General features: G+C 61.6%; 1 protein-coding gene across 1 annotated transcript; it reads left to right on the forward strand.

The window, feature by feature from the left end:
- Positions 1-3,114: 3,114 nt before the first annotated feature.
- LOC135328600 (antigen WC1.1-like) lies at positions 3,115-9,157 on the forward strand. The gene is made up of 13 exons (XM_064513481.1): positions 3,115-3,202; positions 3,754-4,074; positions 4,234-4,548; positions 4,694-5,002; positions 5,220-5,534; positions 5,834-6,151; positions 6,230-6,550; positions 6,825-7,211; positions 7,488-7,625; positions 7,971-8,066; positions 8,327-8,410; positions 8,715-8,843; positions 9,033-9,157. Exons 1-13 carry the CDS (start codon positions 3,115-3,117, stop codon positions 9,155-9,157), a joined length of 2,946 nt encoding a protein of 981 aa, XP_064369551.1.
- The last annotated feature ends 6,256 nt before the right edge of the window (positions 9,158-15,413 follow it).

Below are 15,413 nucleotides of genomic sequence, written 5' to 3' on the forward strand. Positions count from 1 at the left end.
TGCCACTAGTCCACTTCCCGACAGCTTCTGTTGCTGTGACCTGCTACTCTTTCAACTAGGGAAGCAAGTGGCTATGCACTGAGGTTTGCAGCCAAGGTAGGATGTGTCCTGCGAGAGCCCTGACTCAGTTGCTGGTCTGCACCTCATCCCTGCTGTCTGTACACAGTGGGAAAATCCCCACACTGGGGCACTGGAGCTGTCTGTTGTGCTGCAGCTGGGAAAAATGTCCCCACGTGGCAGCTGAGCTTGCCTGGGCAGAGAGGGATTCCCACCAGCTGTGATGCAACTGTGGACAGGTGCTGGCCACCCTCATCCCTGCCCTGGCAGAAGACTCCAGGATGTTGGATGGAGGGTCCATTCTGAGGTGGAGCAAGGTGCTGGGAATTCCCCTGCCCTTGGGTGGGTGCTGCTGCCACAGCTTAGAGGAGGCCTGAGAGACCTGCAAGGCATTGCTGGGCTGAACTGCTTTGCTGGTACAGCCAGCCACGAGCACAGGTCCCCTTGAGTCCCCAGTCCACCTAGCTACCTACTGCAGATGCTGAAGCAGCCACCCTTCCAGGCATTGTGTGGGAGGGAAACAAGGGGGCAGGGCTGGGGCTGTGCCTGATTCACCGGACCTGAAAAGGGCACAGACCAGAAGTGGCATCATCTCATGTTCCCACTGCAGTCAGTGGGGAGAAACAGGCCGTACGGGGAGAGGGGGGAACACAGGTGCAGGCTGGACTGAACCATCCCAGGCACTGTCTCCCTCTGCCCTCCCAGCTCTGTAGCAGCACCTGCACTAGCGGGGAGCAGGGCCTGATAGCTCAGCAGTGGCATTACAACCTCAGGCCAATACCACACAGGGTAAAGAAACCCTTTGTGTCAGGAAGGCCTTGAAGTGGCCAGAGCTTTCCAGATCCTTTTGCCTTGGGGTGACAATTAAGCGCATCGGCACAAGGCCGACAGCGTGGCACGACTGAAGCTGCCCTGCGCTCTGCCTTGTGTTCACGGAAGCACAGAAGCACACAACGGCAGAGATTGGAAGGGACCTCTGGAGATCATCGCGGCCAATGCCCCTGCCCATGAGGGTCATCTAAAGCCCATCGCCCAGGACCCTATCCAGACGCCTCTGCAATGCCTCCAAAGATGGAGACTCCACAATCTCCCCAGGAAACCTGTTCCCGGGCTCTGTCACCCTCACAGGAAAGAAGCTTATCCTGCTGGGCAGACGGAACTTCCTGGGTTTCAGGTTGTGCCCGTTGCCTCTCATCCTATCGCTGGGCACCACTGAAAAGCTCTTGACACCCTCCCTGCAGATATTTATGCCCACTGATAAAGATTCCCCCACAGGCTTCCCTTCTCCACCATGAACAGGCCCAGTTCTCCCAGCCTTTCCGCGTGTGACGTGCTTCCATCCCTTAAGCATCGTAGGAGCCAAATGGGCCTTGACATTCCGAGCCCCATCCTTGCCTGCTTGGACAACATCCCTCCATTCCTCCCACATTTCCTGAGGCTGGCTCCACACCAGCCCTTCCTCAGCTTTTGGCAGTTCTCCTTAACCATGGTGTCAAACAGGTGTCACACAGCATTGGAGTGCTGTTAGAGTAGTCCTATTGATGAGGAGTTCCTAAGAAATCGAGCTCCATTTCAAGCTGACTGTGCTTCCTCTTGCTTCAGAGTACAAACAGAAATACAGAGCACACATGATAAGAGAGTTCTTGCAGGCAAGCTTGATTCTCATGCACTACTGGACCCTCCTCTCCTGCCTGAGCCCTTTCCCTAAGCACAGCAACCAGGGAGACCTTGTTGGCAAAGCTCCTCCTCCCTTCCTCCTCCTCTATGTGCCCTTTTTCACTGGAGCTCAGGCCAGCTTAGCCGGGCCACCCTCCTGAGGAATCAGCTCATCTCCTGAGCCTCGCAACAGAGGCTTGTGCTTGCTGGAGGCTCTCCTTCATTCCCTGCTGGCTGCCCTACACTCAGGTAGGTGCTGGGGAGGTTAAATGTGATGATCACAAAGGCAAAGCCCTGACAGTGATGCCACCCACACAGAGCGATATTAAGCTGGGGGAGGTCTCCACTCCTACCCAAAATGTCCCCTTGACTAGCAGGCTCAAGGGAACCAACACCAGTCTCCCATATCCCTCAGATTTGTCTGAAGAGGCCCTCAGTCACTCTGGATTTGCTCCAGGTCTCTGTGGCAGTGGCACTGCAAACAGATACTGATACACAGAAGCCTAGCGTTATCATACTCTGAAATGCAGCTGGCTGAGCAGAAACAGAAGCAGGTGCTGAGATGCTGGCTGTTCAGCAGGCCCAGTAGATGCCTGTGCTCTGACACAGAGCAGCACTCGGGCTGCCACAGCTGCTTCCCCTTGGGAGCTGGTGTGCAGTGGGGGAACCAACTCCTTCCTTCCCCGTCACTGCATGGGGCAAGCGTGGCTGCCATGGGGACTGTGGGGCTGAGGGGCACAGGCCTGCAGGCAGCTGGGCAGCACCTCCATCCACCTGCAAGCTGCTGTGAGGGGTCCAGGCCCCCCTGCCAATGTGCCATGGAGCCTGGGGCTGGGCTTGACTTGGTGCTGCCCTGGAGCTATCTAGCCCAGAGCCAGCCCCAGTGCCTGCCCCATGTGGAGGGCTGCAGTGAGGAGGGACCACAGCAGCAAGGAGCCTGCAGCAGATGCTGCCCGCAGCACAGGACAGTCCTTGTTGGGGCAGGGCTCTTGCAACGCTCCCTGGCACAGTGTGACACACCCAGACCCATGTGGGATCAGGCATAGGAAGGGCCCACACACCCTGCACCCACTGCAGCACCCAGGTGGGGAGTCCTGCTCAGATCATCATCAGACTCCCCACGGGGACAGCCAGGCAGGCACCCACCCACTGGTGGGGTGCGTGTGATGGCAGAAGTGGAGCCGAGACGCATATATGGGCATGCACGGGGATGGAGAAGGTTATTGGAGGCTGGGGCTCTGTCAGATGGGAGATAACCCTCCTGATAACGTCTCAAAAGGTGCCTAATGCTGTTGATTGGCTGCCCTGGCAGCGGGGCCTGCGCTTCTGCCTATATATTGCCCTCCCCATAGCGGGGGCCTCTGGTGGCCCAGGAGGCAAGCAGGAGCTGGAGGCTGCACCATGGGGCAGGAGGTGTTTGAGATGGCCACCATCAGCCAGCTCCTTGCCAGTGCACTGGGACTGCTGCTGTGCGTGCAGCTCTGCAGGGGTGAGTGCCTGTGGGCTCCCCGGGACTGGAGCTGCCTCCCTTCATGTCGAGAGTGGGAGGCAGCCCTGGGGATGGGGAAGACACGATGGGGCTGGGGTGGCCCCCATGGGCCTGTGTGTGACCTGCTGGGCAGGCTTCCCAAGGACACCAGTGGAGACATCCCACCTGGGCAGCTCTCGGGCACTCGCGGTGCCTGGGGTGTGCTGGGGACAGGGTTTTTGCAGTGGGGCCAAACACTGAGCACATGTGGCAGTATGCATGCCCCACAGTTTTCCCCTTGCGTCAGGTGCTGGACATTCAGGGGCTGGATATGGCCCTGCCTTTCTTCACAGCTCACATCCTGCAGTGCCCCCAGGGCTTTTCCACATACACGGCCATATGCCAGGGCCCAAGAGCCAGCCCCACAGTGGGGAGTGGAGGCCATCAGGGCAGGGAACAGCTGTGGGACATAGCCCCCTGGGCCCACCTGGCAGGGCAGGCTGCACCAGGCACCCGTGGCATCATGCGGGGGCTCCACATCCTCCTTTGTGGTCCCACATGGGCACCCACAGGCACTGAGGAGCTGAGACTGATTGATGGAGGCAGCCGCTGCGCTGGCCGGGTGGAGGTGAAGCACGAGGGCCAGTGGGGCACCGTGTGCAGCTATGACTTCATCTGGGATGTCCGCGGAGCCTCCGTGGTCTGCAGGCAGCTGGGATGTGGCACCGTGGCAAGGACTTCCCCATACACCCCATTTGGGGCAGGTGCTGGCCGGATTTGGCTGCAACCCTTCTTCTGCCGTGGCACCGAGACAGCGCTCCACCACTGCTCCCACTATGGCTGGGGCCAGCACTACTGCGGACATGACTGGGACGTGGGGGTGACATGCTCAGGTGAGGGATTAGGTGACTGTGCTGGGGGGCAGCCCTTTGGCTGCGCGCGGTTGGGAGCCATTATGGCCATGCCCAGTGCCTCCCCACCAGGGACTCCCCGGGTGTGGGAGTGGCGCTGGAGGGCAGCACTCTCATGCCCTGAGGGCACCTCTAATGCAGATGCTGTGGAGCTGAGGCTGGTGAATGGAGGTGGTCCCTGTGCCGGCAGAGTGGAGGTGAAGCTGCGGGGCCAGTGGGGGACGGTGGCAGATAATGAATGGGACATGGAAGATGCCGAGGTGGTGTGTCAGCAGCTGGGCTGTGGCTCAGCCAAAAGCGCCCATGCCTGGAGCCGCTTTGGGAAAGGGTCTGGACCAATTCATCTGGCTGTCGTTGACTGTCGCGGGGATGAGTCCGCCCTCTGGGAATGTACTATCAAGGGATGGGAGCTGTACAATGGAAGCCATAGCTGGGATGTTGGCGTGGTCTGCCAAGGTAAGAGCTGTGGTGGTCACAGCCCAGGCTGTCTCGCCCCCGGGGGCCACCTGTGCCAGCACCAAAGCTCTGGTGGCAGCCCCTCCACAACCCCCCAACATGTCCCAGGGACCTCCAGGCGACCCCACACTCTCTTCCCTGGCAGGGTTTGTGCAGCTGGTCGGTGGGGACAGCGCCTGCTCGGGTCGTGTGGAGGTCAGGCAGGGCCGAGGCTGGGCAACCCTCTGCAAGGCCCACGTGGACCTCAACGCTGCCCATGTCATCTGCAAGGAGCTGGGCTGTGGAGCAGCTCTGGCCATCACTGGGGCAGCACACTTTGGGGCAGGAGCTGGGCCCATCTGGGACGGGGGCTTTGAGTGTGCAGGCAACGAATCCCTCCTGTCTGCCTGCACCCGCAGGCTGCCCCACAGCCAGGGCTGCACGCACAGCAGTGACGCCGGCATCATCTGCTCCCGTAAGAGAGCAGGGCACGGGACAGAGGCTGCAGCGGGGGGCATGGGGAGACGGGCAGCGGGGACAGGGGTGCCCAGGGCAGGGACGGGGCAGGGAGGCTGTGGGCTGGCTTGTGGCAGCCCCCAGGGCATGGAGAGGCAGAGGGCTGCCATGCCTGTGTGCCCCCACCATTGTAGCTGCACAGGGCCATCGTCTGCAGCACCCTTTCTCCCTCCCAGCCTACACAGGCTTCAGGCTGGTGAACGGCAGCACGGTGTGCGCAGGGCGGGTGGAGCTGGAGGCACGCGGCACCTGGGGCTCCCTCTGCGATGCCGGCTGGGACATGCCCGATGCCCAGGTGCTCTGCCACCACCTCGGCTGCGGCTTTGCTGCCTCCGTGCCTCGCAGAGGGCATTTTGGGACAGGGAGCGGCCCGCTGCGGCAGGACACATTTCACTGCAGCGGGACCGAGTCCCACCTGGGAGAGTGCCCTGCCACGGCGCTGGGGACCCCCGCCTGCTCACTGGGCCACGCTGCCGCAGTCAATTGCTCAGGTGCGTGTGGGGCAGGTGGCGTCAGACAGGAGGGCCTGCTGTGGGGAGGGGACCCAGCACCCCAAATGGAGGGGTGCCCCTCCTTCTCACTGCCACCAGGAGCTGTGGGGCACAGGGCCCATCTGGGGAAGCAGGGCCATGTCAGGGCAGGAGGAGGGCTGAGCCCACACACAGGGCAGCAGGCACATGGGCAGGAGGAGGGCAGTGGGGTCGTGCTGTCCCCCGGCAAGCTGTGGGGCTCCTTGGCACCCCACGGTCCCCACAGTGCCTCAGGACATCTCCCCTCTGTGTGGGGACAGGTGGCACTGAACCCCTGCGGCTGGTGGATGGGGAGAGCCGCTGTGACGGGCGCCTGGAGGTGGCCCTGGGTGGGGCCTGGGGCCGAGTCCTGCCACAGCAGTGGGATGACAGCGGTGCCAGTGTGGTGTGCCGGCAGCTCCGGTGCGGCACGGTGCAGAAGGCCTACGCCGCCCCAGTGCTGCAGCCAGGCTCGAGTCCCCTGGGGCTGAGCGGGCTCCAGTGTGCAGGCACGGAGACCCACCTGGCCCAGTGCAATGCCACGCTGCCCAGCGCCGTGCCATCGGGCCACACCGAGGAGGCGGTGGTTGTGTGCTCAGGTGAGTGTGCTGGGAAGGGCCCCGGGGTGTCACAGGGGCCTGAGTGGCTGCCCCATCCCGGGCTGTCTCTGGCTGCAGGGAGCCGGCGGGTGCGGCTGGCAAGCGGCCCTGGGCGCTGTGCTGGGAGAGTGGAGGTCTACGTGCAGGGGGCCTGGATCCATGTCTGTGAGGACGCCTGGGACCTCTGGGACGCCGCCGTCGTCTGCCGCCAGCTGGGCTGCGGCAAGGCCCTGGCAGTGCCCGGCTCAGCCCGCTACGGCCGGGGCTCGGGGCCAGTGTGGCTGGGCGCCGGTGGGTGCTCCGGGACCGAGGCGACACTCTGGGACTGCCCGGCCCTGGCCCCAGCCCCAGGGCAGCGTGGTTGCAAGCAGGGTGCTGGCGCAGCAGCCGTTTGCTCAGGTCAGTGGCATCCTCCACTGGGGCCAGACGTAGCAGGGCTATGGGACTGGCCGTGGTGCCAGCCCTCCCGACCGGCCTCCCTGACCAGCTCCCCACACCCTGGGCAGTCCCGGGGAGCGAGATGGTGCCTTTGCCCCACTGCCCCAGCGTGTCCGCTGCTTGGGGTGCTTCTCTTAGTGCCTCGGGGAGGTGGGCGGCGTGGTCATAAGAGTGGGGGTGTCTGCCCAGCCCTGGCTCAGCTGTGCCCCGCCCCACTCATGCTATCCCCTTGCAGAGCTCACAGTCCTGCGGCTGGCGGGTAGCAGTGGCTGCACTGGGCGCCTGGAGGTCTTCTACAATGGGACGTGGGGCAGCGTGTGCGCCAATGGCACCAGCCCCGCCACAGCCGCCGTGGTGTGCCAGCAGCTGGGCTGCGGGGCCACGGGCCGACTGGCATCTGCCCCAGCAACCACACAGGGCTCAGGCCCCGCGTGGCTGGCCTGGGTGCAGTGCGAGCTGGGGACCGACTCCCTCTGGCACTGCCCCTCGGCACCCTGGCAGCTGCAGCCCTGCGACTCCCCTGGGGACACCCACATCACATGTGACGGGGACCCTGGTGGCACCAGAGTGACTCCCACGCCAGCCAGGGCAACTGGATGCCCAGACGGCACAGCTTGCACAGGTAGCTTTGCCAGCGCAGTGGCCCCAGGGACCCTCCAGCTCGGGCTGGCGCAGCCCAGTGGAGGGGGAGCAGCTCTGGCAAGGAGACCCCAGCTGCCCGGGCACTGCCACCCCTCGGCTTCATGCAGCAGTTGGCCCTTTGGCCCAGGGGTGCCCTCCTTGGCCTCGCTGTCCCGCCAGCCACTCCCCTGCATCCCCCTATGCATCCACAGTGACGCAGGATGGGACAGGGTCCCCAGCCTCCCTCCAGCTCTGCCGTGTTTTGGTGTCCTCACAGGTGCTCACAGGAGCCCCACAGCAGGTGCTGGGGCCATGGCAGTGCCCACCATCCTCTGCATTGTCCTGGGCACTCTGCTCTGCCTGGCCCTGGGGGCCCTCGCTGTGCAGGCATGGCGCGCCATGGCTCGGCACAGAGGTGGGTCGCACCGGGGTTCTCCGGGGCTGAATCTACCAGGACGAGGTGCCAGGGCAGAGCCAGTCAGGGCTGGGGGCCACTGATGGCTCCCGGGACTGCCTGGCCATGGGGCGGCCCGGCTGCACAGGCTGGGGGCAGGTGCAGTGTTGGAGGCCAGGAGGCCAGTGCCGAGCAGGGGCAGGACGCGGCGCAGCATGGGGGCCAGGCAGGGGCACCAGAGCCACTCGGCGGATGGGGCACAGCAGTGGAGCTGGGCCACAGGGTTGTCGGGGGCACAGCTGGTGACCCCCACCATCCCATGTGCTGTGCCCATGGCCTGGGGTTATGGCTGCCCTTGCTTTCCAGGCCCTGGCAGAACTGGGGACACAATCTCTGAAGCTGTCTATGAGGAGCTCGACTATACTCTGACGCCAGAGTACCAGGAGGTGCCCAGTGGCTCAGGTGCGTACACCCTGACTCCCGTGCTCGGGCCAGCCCAGCCCGGCGCCTCTTCCCGGGGAAGGAGGTCTCTGCGCTGAGGCCCCCACGCACCCGCTGCAGCAGCTGTGCTGGGAGCCCAGCCATGTGCTGGCCACGGGGAGCTGCAGTGCAGGTCTGTATCCTGGCCCCTCACAGTCCCCGCTGTGCGGTGAGGCTGTCCTGCCCAGGGTGCTGGCCAGGCCGTGGGACTGGGCAGCCTCTCCTAACGCCCCATCCTCCAGGCTCTCCATCAGAAGGCTCAGCAGCAAAGCTGCCGTATTACACCAGTGACAGTGTGGAGGTCAGCAGCCCCGCGACAGCAGCAGGTACGGGGCTGGAGTGCAGGGCCGTGCTGCAACGTGCCGAAAGGTGCAGCCGTCATGCCGCAGCCAGTGCCAGCAGGGGCCTCACATGGTGCCTGTGCAGCATGGCCACGTGGCCCTTGGTTATTTTCTGGGCCGACACTCATGGCTAGGAACGAGCCTCTGGGCTGCTGGCTCCATCCGAGAGCTGGCAGCCCCATGCAGCAGGCCCAGCCCCCATGTCGGCACCCGCAGCTCCATGGCCAGTGGGGGCTGGCACAACGCGACCCCTGCCCTGGCCTTCATTTCACTGCCCCGTCCGTCACAGACACCCCTGCCCTGCCCAGGCATGGCCCCCCGGATGGGTATGACGATGCCGCGGCCGTGCTGCACCCGGGAGAGGCCGCTTCTCCAGGGTTGAGCGATGGAGATGTCTCCGAGGTCACGGTGCTGGAAGGTAAGAGGCACCACAGCCCATACAGCAGCACTGCCATTCCCAGCGCTGTGCCATCCCGCCGGGAGAGGTGGCTCCCCCGTGCTCTATTGCGGCGGTGGGTGGTGCCTGGGCATGGCGGGGACCACTGGCCTGGACCTGGCAGCCGGGGGATGAAATGGCCCCTAGAGGCACCGGCCATGCTGTCCGCAGCGGGGAGCCGGCCCTCGCTGAGCAACCTGGAGCTGCCAGGAGCCACGACAGATGCACCAGCTTCAGCGCCCCGAGACATGGGCTACGACGATGTTGGTGTCAGTGGCCCCAGGACATCACTGTGAGCATGGCGGGGCCGCGCTGTGGCAGTCCCTGAGGACACACACGGTGCCATGGGGATCTGCCCCCATGAGCCACAGGCCAACCACAGCAGGCATCGTCTGTCTCACTAACGGCCCACTTGGGCCGGCCAGGGACTATGGGCACCATGGAGATGTGTCTCCAACATCCCTCCTGCGCAGCCCTCCAGGCGCTGCCTGAGTTTGTGCTTCCACTGTGCATTTCTCTCTCTTCTATTAAAAAAATAAAAAAATGTTTGCAGCCTCGGCCCCAAGGTGAGGCCTTTGGGCACATTGCTGTATCCCGGGGGTGGCTGGGGTGGACAAGGAGCATGTCCTGCTCAGAGTGAGCTCTGTTGCATGGAGCCAGTAACTCTCCTGCCGGCCTCACATGGCTCCAGTTAATCGCTGTTGCTGCTAGGGGGCTTCCGCCCGCACTGTCCTAAGCCGAGATGCCTCCCTACATGGCACCCTGGCTGCTGTGGCCCTCACCCGCCCCAGAGCAGCTCTGCACCAGGTTGACATTTGCCATTGCTGGTGGTGCACACTGCCCACGTCAGAGACTGCCAGGGAGCGAGCACTGCTCTGCGGAAAGAGCCAAGCATTGGCAGTGCTGCCCAATGCAGCACTGGTGGAGCAGCTGGCAGGCTTCCTCTCCTCGCTGGAGGTTTCCCTTGCTGTAAGGCAGGCCTGCAGCCCAAACACAAGGGCAGGACAATAGTGTGACAAGTGGAGATGTCTTGGAGGGAGGTTATGACACATATTCCTGTCCCTTCAGCATCTTAGGAGCCCTTTGCTGCACTCACTCCAGGAGCTCCATGTCTCTCTTGTCTTGGGGAGTCCAGAACCGCACACAGCACTCCAGACGACGCCTCCCCAGGGCTCAGTAGAGGCAAAGGATCACCTCCCTCCACCTGCTGACAACACTCTGCCTAATGCAGCCCAGCATACCCTTGGCCTTCTTGGCCACAAGGGCACGGTGCTGGCTCACGGTCAGCTTGTTGTCCACCAGGCCTCCCAGGTCCTTCTCTGCACGGCTGCTTTCCAGCAGGTCAGCCACCACCCTCTACTGCTGCAGTGGGTATTCCTCCCCAGGGGCAGGCCTCTGCACTTCCCTTGATTCAACTTCATGAGGTTCCCCTCTGCCCATCTCCCCAGACTGTCGAGCTACCTCGGAAGGGCAGCACAGCCCTCTGGGGTATCAGCCACTCCTCCTGGTTTTCGATCATCAGCACACTTGCTGTGGGTGCACTCTGTCCCCTCATCCACGTCACTGAGGAAGAAGATGAACAATACTGGACCCAGCAGCGACCCCTGGCAGACACCGCTAGCTACAGGCCTCCAACGAGACTTTGTGCTGCTCATCACAACCCTCTGAGCTCTGCCAGACAGCCAGTTTTCAAGCCACCTCACTGTCTGCCCATCTAACCCACACTTCCTCAGCTTGCCTGTGAGGATGTGATGGGAGACAGCGTCCAAAGCCTTGCTCAAGTCAAGGGAGACAACTTGCCCTGCTCTCCCCTCATCTACCCAGCCAGGCGTCCCATCCTAGAAGGCTCTCACGTTGGTTAAGCATGATTTCCCCCTTTGGGAATCCACACTTGCTACTCTGGATCTGGAAAAGTCAGCCTCTCTTGAGGCTTTCTCCCTGCTCTCCAGGGCCTGGGATATGCGGAGGGCCCGTCTTTGCAGGAAGGACTGCAGCAAAGCAGCATTTAGGATCTCTGCCTTTCCAACATGCTTTGTCACCAGGGCCCTTTCCCCAGTCAGCAGTGAGCCCACAACTTCCCTTCTCCTCCTTTGGTTATTGATGGATTTAAAGAAGCCCTGCTTGCTTCACATCCCTCAACACATTAAACTCCAAAGGGGCCGGGGTCTCGGCCTGGACCTTTTGAGCCACATCCTTCCTACTCGGACAACATCCCTCTATTCCTCCCACGTTTCCTGAGGCTGGCTCCACACAAGCCCTGCCTCAGCTTTCGGCAGTTCTCCTTAACCATGGTGTCAAACAGATGTCCCCTGGCATTGCAGTACTCTAAGAGTAGTTCAGGAAACCACAAGTGTAAGCCACACACATGCAGCCACAGGCAACAAGCAAGCCAACGCTGCTGTTACTATGGCACGGCTGTTTCAACCTCATGAAGAAGGACAAGCGCCACACACCACTGTGCTGCTGGGAGCTGCAGGGATGGGAAAGACAATGACAAGGAGGAAGATCACCGTGGAGTGGGCAGGAGCAGTCCTTTATACACAGTTTGACTATGTTTTCTACCTCAACTGGAAAGAAATCAGCCCCACTACAGCAGGGGGTGCAGCACACTTGATTTCCAAGCTCTGTCATTGCCCCTACTTGGACTCTTCCATCTGGGCTGGACCAGGAGTGCCTCTGCATGGAGCCAGCACTTGCACTTGCTTCCCTGGCCTTCACGGTCTGGGTGGTATTTTTTGACAGGCACAGTCCACATGGACTCACGAGCCACCTGGGCCTTGCATGGCCAATGCCTCTTGCTCAGACAGCAAGCAGGCCCTGCGGTGTCCTAGTGGGATGCAAGTATGGAGTTGCACTCTCTGGACTTGTGCACCCCTGAGGTAAAGAGAAACCTGAAACGAGAGCTCAAGGCCCCTGTGACCTTCTGCCCAAACAAGAGCTGGCACAGAGCCTGGCTTGGGTCAGAGTGGTTTGTGTGGGCCCTGTGGGACTCCTCCCATGTGCTTAACCCTGGCTCCCGTTCCCTGATTCAGAGCTGGAAAGCACTGAACCACAGATGTGGTTCACCTGAGCAGACACTGAGACAGGACAACCAAAGTCTCCCCCTGTCACCTGCACTGCCCTGGGTGCACCATGGCTGCTTGGAGGCCAGTGTGGCAAACCCCGTGAGCTGTGAGGCTTTGGATACCTTCTGCCTCTTTTCCCCAGAAGCACCAGGGCAGTGAAAGCCATGGGCAGGGAGTGGGCATGGCAGCAAGGCTGTGGCCGTGCAGGCCCCCTGAGGTCAGATGCTGTGGGGCCGGGACAGTGTGTTGCCATCGAGGTGGACCATGCCGTGTGGTCTCAGGCAGCATTGAATACCTAGGGTCATTTTAGCAGTTCCTCTCCTTTTCCAGCTTGATTGAAAGATTGAACACATTGGGATTAAAGGAAGAAACGCAGCAGCAGTTGGCTGCACTCGAGGGAAGAAGGGAATTTTGCTGCTGTCATACCGGTGGGGGAGGACGGTGTCGTTATGGATGGGGGTGCTTTGAATCTCCACGCTCAGGCACACTAGATGCCTGTTGTGCTGCAGCTGGGGAAAAATGTCCCCACGTGGCAGCGGGGCTGTCTGGGCAGGGAAGGATTCCCACCAGCTGTGAAGCAACTGTGAGCAGGTGCTGGCCACCTTCGTTCCTGCCCTGGCAGAGGGCTCCCGGATGTCGGATGGAGGGTGCATTCCGAGGCGGAGCGAGGTGCTGGGAATTCCCCTGCCCTTGGGTGAGGGCTGCTGCCACAACTTAGAGGAGGCCCAAGAGACCTGCAAGGCATTGCTGGGCTGAACTGCTTTGCTGGTACAGCCAGCCACGAGCACAGGTCCCCTTGACCCCCCCAGTCCACCTAGCTACCTACTGCAGATGCTGAAGCAGCCACCCTTCCAGGCGTTGTGTGGGAGGGAAACAAGGGGGCAGGGCTGGGGCCGTGCCTGATTCACTGGACCTGAAAAGGACAGAGATCAGAAGTGCATCCTCCTATGTCCCCAGTGACTGCAGGGGGAGAAACAAGCCATACAGGGCGGGGATTGCAAGTGCAGGCTGGACTGAACCATCCTGGGCGCTGTCTCCCTCTGCCCTCCCAGTTCTGCACCAGCACCTGCACTAGCAGGGAGCAGGGCCTGATAGCTCAGCAGTGGCAGTGCCACCTCAGGCCAATGCCGCACAGGGTAAAGAAGCTCTTTGTGTCAGGAAGGCCTTGAAGTGGCCAGAGCTTTCCAGATCCTTTTGCCTTGGGGTGACGTTTCAGTGCATCTGCACAGGGCCGACAGCGTGGCACGACTGAAGCTGCCCTGCGCTCTGCCTTGTGTTCACGGAAGCACAGAAGCACACAACGGCAGAGGTTGGAAGGGACCTCTGGAGATCATCGCGGCCAATGCCCCTGCCCATGAGGGTCATCTAAAGCCCATCACCCAGGACCCTATCCAGACGCCTCTGCAATGCCTCCAAAGATGGAGACTCCACGACCTCCCCAGGAAACCTGTTCCCGGGCTCCGTCACCCTCACAGGAAAGAAGCTTATCCTGCTGGGCAGACGGAACTTCCTGGGTTTCAGGTTGTGCCCGTTGCCTCTTGTCCTATCGCTGGGCACCACTGAAAAGCTCTTGACACCCTCCCTTCAGATATTTATGCCCACTGATAAAGATTCCCCCACAGCCTTCCCTTCTCCACCATGAACAGGCCCAGTTCTCTCAGCCTTTCCGCGTGTGACAGATGCTCCCATCTCTTAAGCATCGTAGGAGCCAAATGGGCCTTGACATTCCGAGCCCCATCCTTGCCTGCTTGGACAACATCCCTCCATTTCTCCCACATTTCCTGAGGCTGGCTCCACACCAGCCCTTCCTCAGCTTTTGGCAGTTCTCCTTAACCATGGTGTCAAACAGGTGTCACATAGCATTGGTGTGCTGTTAGAGTAGCCCTACTGACAAGGAGCTCCTAAGAAATCGAGCTCCATTTCAAGCTGACTGTGCTTCCTCTTGCTTTAGAGTACAAACAGAAATGCAGAGCACACATGATAAGAGAGTTCTTGCAGGCAGTCTTGATTCTCATGCACTGCTGGACCCTCCTCTCCTGCCTGAGCCCTTTCCCTAAGCACAGCAGCCTGGGAGACCTTGTTGGCAAAGCTCCTGCTCCCTTCCTCCTCCTCTATGTGCCCTTTTTCACTGGAGTTCGGGTCAGCTTATCCAGGCCACCCTCCTGAGACATCAGCTCATCTCCTGAGCCTCACGACAGACCACTCTTGTGCTCGGCGGAGGCTCTCCTTCATTCCCTGCTTGCTGCTCTGCCCTCGGGCAGATGCTGGGGAGGTTAAATGTGATGACCACAAAGGCAAAGCCCTGCCAGGGACACCACCCATGCAGAGCAATGTTAACCTGGGGGAGGTCTCCACTCCTGGCCAGACTGTCCCCTTGACCAGCAGGCTCAAGGGAACCAACACCGGTCTCCCATGACCCTCAGATTTGTCCAAGAGCCTCTCAGTTGCTCTGGATTTGCTCCAGGTCTCTGTGGCAGTGGCACTGCAAAGAGATACTGATACACAGAAGCCTAGCGTTATCGTACTCTGAAATGCAGCTGGCTGAGCAGAAACAGAAGCAGGTGGTGAGATGCTGGCTGTTCAGCAGGCCCAGCAGGTGCGTGTGCCCTGACACAGAGCAGCACTCGGGCTGCTGCTGCTGCTTCCGCGTGGGGGCTGGTGTGCAGTGGGGGAATCACCTCCTTCCTACCTCAGCGCTGTATGGGGCGAGCGTGGCTGTGTGGGGGCTCACAGGCTGAAGGGCACACACCTGCAGGCAACTGGGCAGCGCCTCCATCTGCCCACAGGCCACTGTGAGGGGCCCAGGCCCTCCTGCCAATGTGCCATGGAGCCTGGGGCTGGGCTTGACTTGGTGCCACGCTGGAGCTTTCTAGCCCAGAGCCAGCCCCAGTGCCTGCCCCATGTGGAGGGCTGCAGTGCGGAGGGACCTGGTGCCAGAGGTCAGCCCCACAGCAGCAAGGAGCCTGCAGCAGATGCTGCCCGCAGCACAGGACAGTCCCTGTCAAGGAAGGGCTCTTGTCATGCTCCCTGGCACAGTGTGACACACCCAGACCCATGCGGGATCAGGCATAGGAAGGGCCCGCACACCCTGCACCCACTGCAGCACCCAGGTGGGGAGCCCTGCTCAGATCATCATCAGGCTCCCCACGGGGACAGCCAGGCAGGCACCCACCCACTGGTGGGGAGCGCATGATGCCAGAAGTGGAGCCGAGACGCATATATGGGCATGCACGGGGATGGAGAAGGTTATTGGAGGCTGGGGCTCCGTCAGATGGGAGATAACCCTCCTGATAACATCTCAAAAGGTGCCTAATGCCGTTGATTGGCTGCCCTGGCAGCGGGGCCTGCGCTTCTGCCTATATATTGCCCCCCCCACCACAGCAGTCTCTGGTGGCCCAGGAGGCGAGCGGGTGCTGGGGGCTGCACTGTGGGGCAGGAGGTGTTTGGGATGGCCACCATCAGCCAGCTCCTTGCCAGCGCACTGGGG

The sequence above is a fragment of the Dromaius novaehollandiae genome, chromosome 5, assembly GCF_036370855.1.
Source record: "Dromaius novaehollandiae isolate bDroNov1 chromosome 5, bDroNov1.hap1, whole genome shotgun sequence".
NCBI lineage: Eukaryota > Metazoa > Chordata > Aves > Casuariiformes > Dromaiidae > Dromaius > Dromaius novaehollandiae.

Excerpts from the sequence above, each read along its gene's own strand:
- LOC135328600 (XM_064513481.1), top strand. The coding sequence starts at position 3,115 with ATGGGGCAGGAGGTGTTTGAGATGGCCACCATCAGCCAGCTCCTTGCC. Across the intron at positions 4,075-4,233 it reads CGTGGGGGTGACATGCTCAG|ATGCTGTGGAGCTGAGGCTG; the intron begins GTGAGGGATTAG and ends CCTCTAATGCAG. Across the intron at positions 6,152-6,229 it reads GGCGGTGGTTGTGTGCTCAG|GGAGCCGGCGGGTGCGGCTG; the intron begins GTGAGTGTGCTG and ends CTCTGGCTGCAG.